We start from the raw sequence: 6281 nt of genomic DNA on the forward strand, positions 1-6281 counted from the left end.
TTTTTTTTATTAAAAACTAATCTTTTTAATGATAATTTGACCATTCATTTTTTTTTTAATTCACATGTTTTGATTGAAAATTCCACTACTTGATTGAATACTTAACCAGTCTCTTAAAAAAAAATATTTTTGGTTGAAGATTCATTTATTTGTTTAAAAATTTATCTATGCTTAATTGAAAATCAAACCATCGTATTCTTTTTTAGTAGAAAATTAATTTTCTAGGTTGAAAATTCATCTTTTGGTAAAAAAAATAACTTTCCCTGGTGGAAAGTTGAACCGTTTGATTAAAAATCCATTTTTTTATTAAAATTTTTCATTTCAGTTTCAAACTCGTTTCATATTGTGCTTAATATTTCCCTATTTCTTCGCCTAAAGTTGATACACTTTATTGAAAAATTAATTTTTTAAAATGATGCTTCATTCTTTTTATTAAAAATTCATCTATTTTGTGGAAAAGTAAACTATTTTGATATTATCTTCTAAAATTAATATTTTTAACTGAAAACTTAAACATTCAAATTTTGGGAGTAAATCGATTTTTTTAGTTGATAATGGGTCTATTTTGTTGAAAATTCATTATTTGAGTTGAAAATTCTGAACAATTCTTTTTAAATAAAACGTTAAATTATTTTCGAAATTTTTTCAGAACTTCTTAACATTTTTTTAAATATTTGAATTTTTCCTAAAATTATTAAAGAACCTGCAAAATTAATAATCATTCCTTAAAATATTCTAGATTTATTATTCAAAATCTTGAAAATATTTTTCAATATTCTCCTAAAATTAATTTTCAAAATAAAAAATATCATATTCCATTTTCCTTGGAATCTTAAGAAAAGTTTCTTTCATTATTTTGTAGCCTTTCAAAGTTCTTATAAAACTTATAAATTTTTTGTTCCAAATCTGAAAAATCTATATTTCATTTTAAATTAGATCATCCTGGGCTGAAATAATTTCAAATTTTACATTAATTTTGAATCTTTTCATTACTTCGAAGTATCTCTTTAACTTACTCGAAATTTTTCTACGAATAATAGGTGTTCAATATTTATTTATACAACAAAATTCAACAATTTTACTTACAAATTAAAAGTTTTCAAATATAACAATCAAAACTTTAACGTTCAAAGTTGATTTATTTTGTTTAGTTTTTAATATTTGTTTTCTAATTACTGATTTTAAATGAACAGTCAAATATTTATGAATATTAAACAATAGATCTTTTTCTAAAATACAAAATTACAAATTCTCCAATTTAAGACTGAAAAAACATCTGAAATTTGATAAATAACAGTTAATTAATAATTAATCAATAATAATGATGAATATATGATTTTATATGTTAATACATTTTTTAAAATATTGTTTAAAATAAATTTTATTATTAACTTGTAAGTCTTTAAAATAGCATTTTTAAATGAACGATTTTCGAATTACACATTGCAAACTGAATGATATCAAGATTGAAACATAAACAATTCAAATAATTATTATAAAAAATTGTAAAAATTAAACTTGAACAGATTTTGCTAATATAAACTCGTTAAATTCCTCGTAAAAAGATAAATTCACTATCATTTCACGGTCACAAAAGTTATTCAGCCCGCATAAAGTCGCAAGATATTTTCCTTAAGATTGTACAAATTTAACGAAAAATTTAAATTCATTTTGTTAATTTGAACATTTTTTCAATTTTCTGGCAGACTTCGAAAAAAGACGATAAACTCTACCGGAGTTTGCAAACGAATCTTAAATATTTCAAAAAGGTCCAAAATTATATAACTTTAAAGTACCTTTTTTTTTAAATAAAGCCAAAAACTCAAATTTTAGATTAAAATTTGGAACGATTTTCAAAATTGCAGACAATGTCAAAACGTTAAAAATGGAGCATTAAAAAATTGGTATATTGGAAATTGGTATATTTAAAATTCCGAGTAATTGAAATTGTATTTTTTATAATTAAAAGCGTTCAAAACTAAATAATTAAAGATTGAAAACATTTGACTAATTTTAAATTCAAAGCGATTGAAATTGCACAATTTAATATTGAAAGCTAAATTAAATCTTTCAAAGTCAAAGCTTCTAAAATTCTAGAATTTTAAATTGCTATAACATGATAAAATCATTTTTTAACATTATAGCTGGTTAAAAACAATTTTTTTAAATAAAAAAAATTAATTGAATTATTCTAAAAATATATAAATAAATAGTAATTTTTAATGGGAAACATTAAAAATGAAAACATTTCTACTAAAATTAGTGATATTAAAACTTCTTATACTCAACCCCCTTAAAATTTCAATTATTTGGAGTAAATTTAAATCGCTTAGAAATTAAGTGTTTAAATGGCTAATTATACTTTTCAAAATTCAAGCAAATCCATTTTAACTGCGAAATTAATAGATATGAAAGGAAAAAATGAACAATTTTGCGTTCACCATGGAAATTCAGAACTCTAAAATTTTAACCATTTAAAATTACCCATATTATCCATTTACTGATGTATCAACTCCAGTTAGTTTTTCATATTTTTTTATTATTTAAAACTCAACTTTTAATTTTTTAATTTCAAATCTTTCTTTATAATTATTATACATTCTAGAAATTTTCGAATACAATATTTTTCACTTTGATTAAATCTTGAACTAAAAATCGAACAATTTGAAAATCTTACATTGAAAATTAAAATAAAGAATACAAAACAATATTGCTACAATGTGATTTTATATTTTGAAATTGTACAATTTTAAGCTTTTAAATTCGAAACTGCTTTATTATATAAATTTATTATTTAATCATGTCAATTATTAATTAACTCAAACAATTTAGTTTTAATCTTATTTAATCAATTCGAAATTTACATATAAAATGATTCAATTCAAAACTGACAATCAAGGCTTTCAATATGAAATTTTGTAATATTTACGAGCAAAATGATCTTTAAATTTTGAATATTTAAATTTCAAACTACAATATTGTAAAATTTAAAATCGAAACATTCCGAAATTAGTCTAAAAATTAATTAAAAAAAAAAACTTTAGAACTGCACATTAAAAACTATGTTTTTAAATAAAAATTATAGAAATTTTAAAGACGATAAATATATTATTAGTAAGTATCATATCGTGTAGTATCAAGTGACATTTAAAACGACCGGATAGATTTTTTTACTAAAAGATCTGATTTCTGTCAAATAAAAAATCACTGTTATTTTCACTGTTTAAAAATGCAGAATTCTAAATATTGCTAGAAATATTGTGAACCTATAAATTTTAATTATTCTGAACACTTAAGAAATTATATTCTTCCAAATTGGAAACTTTCAAAATTGAAAAAATGCGTAATTTACGAAATACGGGAAATCAAATATTAAATTTACTTTTATTTCGCGGATTACGCCAATATAGCATAATAATTTTGCAATTTAAATTTTCTTCACCTCTAATTGAAATCCGAAACCCCGTATAACTTCTCTGACGACTTCGTAGCTAGGCTCGATTGAATCCTCCAACGGCATATCACTAAAGTGATAGAGAAGCGGGCCTAGATTTATCCATACACCACCAGGCTTCAAAATTTTATAAATCGTTTCAATAAACTGAACTATATTGTTGGCACAGTCTATAAAAAAACACGTTGCCACGCAGTCCCAATGGTCGTCGTCCTTATAAACCTAAACAAGATAATTCAACTTATTTATTTACTGGCATTCTTGCCAACGAAGAATTGACAAATTTAAGAGAGCAGCCTCGATAGTAATCAAAAAATGGAACATTTCCAAGCGGGCCTATCAATTTAAATTGTACCATACCTCAAGAAAATCCCCTGCCGTCATGGAAAATGGTGCGTTTTCTGGAAGATCGCTGGGATTCACATCTGGGAAGAAAACCGCTTGTGTCTGGTGTTCGGGTTTTAAGTTATTCATATACTGATGAACCCATGGATGCACTTTAAACGAATTTATTTCTCTACATCTGAAAAGAAAAATACGTTTTCTCTATTTCATACCACGACTTAATTTAAACAAAAACATTGGAATAATTAGTTAAAATAAAAATCAGTGCCTACTCGTCCCGAAAAAAAAACCTCAGAAATTCATACGGAAATTTTTGTACTTGTATACAGTGCCAAAATACAAAGAAAAAGGCTTACTTGTTGAGTACGAAGTGAGAAGCAAAGAGCATGAATAACGAAAACTCATTTCCTTGACAAGTGTATCCACGTCTTGCGATTTCATAGGCGAGTCTCCCAAGACCCGCTCCAGGTACTAGAACTTGCACTTCCGAAGCTGTACTGGAAATTTACCTATCATTTGATATTTTTCTGTACTGTAATTTGTAATATTGTGAAAATATTTATCAGAGACAAAAAATGACAAAGTTTGGGGAAAACTCTGCCATCTTGTTTTTCAAACTAAAGTAAGAATATTAATGGTTAAATCTAATTTAAATTCAATATGAGCCACAAATTCAGAACAAAATCAGGATGCCGTTTTAATCGAAGAAAAAATGCCCTGTTTTTTCCCGGTTCGAAAGCATTTTTCACGGCCAATGAAATTTAAAAACTCCCAACTATATTCTAAACATTTTTCCATATAAAGTAGTAAACAACAAATTAAAGCAATTAAAATATTCAAATGATAAAAAATGCACACGAACCAAATAGAAGGTACTAACATTTTTCAATTAAACAATGTTACATGAAATGCAAATAAACTGCAAAATTTAGAACTTTTATCAATTATAGAGTTCAAAGATTCAAATTTAGTTCCAAAAATATAAATCCCCGTTAACATTTTCAATAGTATAAAATCTAAATTAAAGAATCAAGCAATGAACTTTAAAATTTTTGAAAATTATATTATTTAAAGAATTTTTAAGCTAGAAACATTAAAAATTGGAAAATAATTTTTTTAACTTAATATTTCTGTAATTATAAGTTAAATTATTTTTATTTTAAATAGTCTAGGCATTCTTCAAAAGCTTTACAATTTTATTTAAAAATCTTGAAAAATCTAGAAGTGATTTAAGATTTTTCTAAATTCAAAATAATTTCAGAATTTTTTGCCAGAACTTTTAAATTTATTTCAAAATGAATTGAATTTTTTCAATAACTTTTAGAAAATGCTGGAAATTAAAAAAAATTAAATTTTAATTTATATATAACAATAGAACACTTATTATTTGTAAAATATTAGAGTAATTTTAAGAGATATTTAGAAGTTTTAAAAGATTCGAATTAAATTTAGAAATTGAAACAATTTCAAATACTTACAGCTGAATTTAAAATAAAATGTTGATTTTTGCAGATTTCAAACAAAAAATTTAGAATTTTTTCAAGAATTGTGAAAGACTTCAAAAGAATAAAAAATGTTCTTAAGATGCTTAGGAAAATTGAAAATGATTTTTCACTTTGAAAAATTATTGTAACAGAAAGTTGAAGATTTTAAGAGATTTAAAAAATTATCAAAGAAGAACATGGAAGATTTAAAGGATTTTTTTTTTAATTTGCAGGATTTTCAAAAATTGTAGGAAAATTTCGATTAATTTAAAAATATATTTAGAAGTTCGTTTAAATTACTTGAAATAATTTCAAGTTTTAAATTTATTTAGAATCTTTTAAAAACTTCTAAATACCTCTTAAAATTACTCAAATTTTTTCTACAAATAATAAGTGTTCAATTGTTATTTATGCGTCAAAGTTTACAAATTTCACTCATAAATTAAACACTTTTTAAATAGAACAACTAAAATTGTAACGCTAAAAGTTTAAAAGTTCTTCGAAAATATAAATATTTAAAGCTTTCTATGTAAAACAATTCAGTTTCAAATTATTTTATTTTAAATATTTGGTTTCAATTTACTCGTCTTAAATGAATAGTGAAATATTGCGAAATATTAAATACTGATTCTTTTTCTACATTAAGAAATTTCCAATTAAATGGAATGAAAATTAAATAATTTAGACTCACAATATTTTAAGTTTAATAAAAACATTTAATTATGACTATATTATTATGGATTTATTTTTAAGTTGAAAATAGTAAAACGCTCGTTTACATTTTTCAATGGGTAAAAAAAAATTAATAGACATAATATATTCATACATTTATTAAATTTATCATAAAAAATAATGTAAAGGAATACCTGAAACTCCGAATTAAAAATATATTATTTATAAATCATGAAAATTTTTATTTAAAAATAAAATTATCGCAATAAATGATATATTAATTTCAATTCTTATTAAGACTTTCGGATTGAAGCAGTTACAATCTG

At 23.0% G+C, this 6281-nt stretch overlaps 1 protein-coding gene across 4 annotated transcripts in view; it reads right to left on the reverse strand.

The window, feature by feature from the left end:
- The window catches only part of LOC117170875 (carnosine N-methyltransferase), a 25333-nt gene that overhangs the window by 1620 nt on the left and 17432 nt on the right, over positions 1–6281 (reverse strand). For all 4 annotated transcript variants that reach the window (XM_033357921.1, XM_033357928.1, XM_033357936.1 and 1 more), the window contains exons 4-6: positions 4156–4296; positions 3815–3977; positions 3443–3676 (exon numbers count right to left, since the gene is read on the reverse strand). In XM_033357921.1, the coding sequence (XP_033213812.1) occupies positions 3443–3676; positions 3815–3977; positions 4156–4296 (538 nt within the window). The remainder of the gene's footprint in view (positions 1–3442; positions 3677–3814; positions 3978–4155; positions 4297–6281) is intronic.

This window comes from Belonocnema kinseyi, chromosome 1 (genome assembly GCF_010883055.1).
Source record: "Belonocnema kinseyi isolate 2016_QV_RU_SX_M_011 chromosome 1, B_treatae_v1, whole genome shotgun sequence".
Lineage (NCBI taxonomy): Eukaryota > Metazoa > Arthropoda > Insecta > Hymenoptera > Cynipidae > Belonocnema > Belonocnema kinseyi.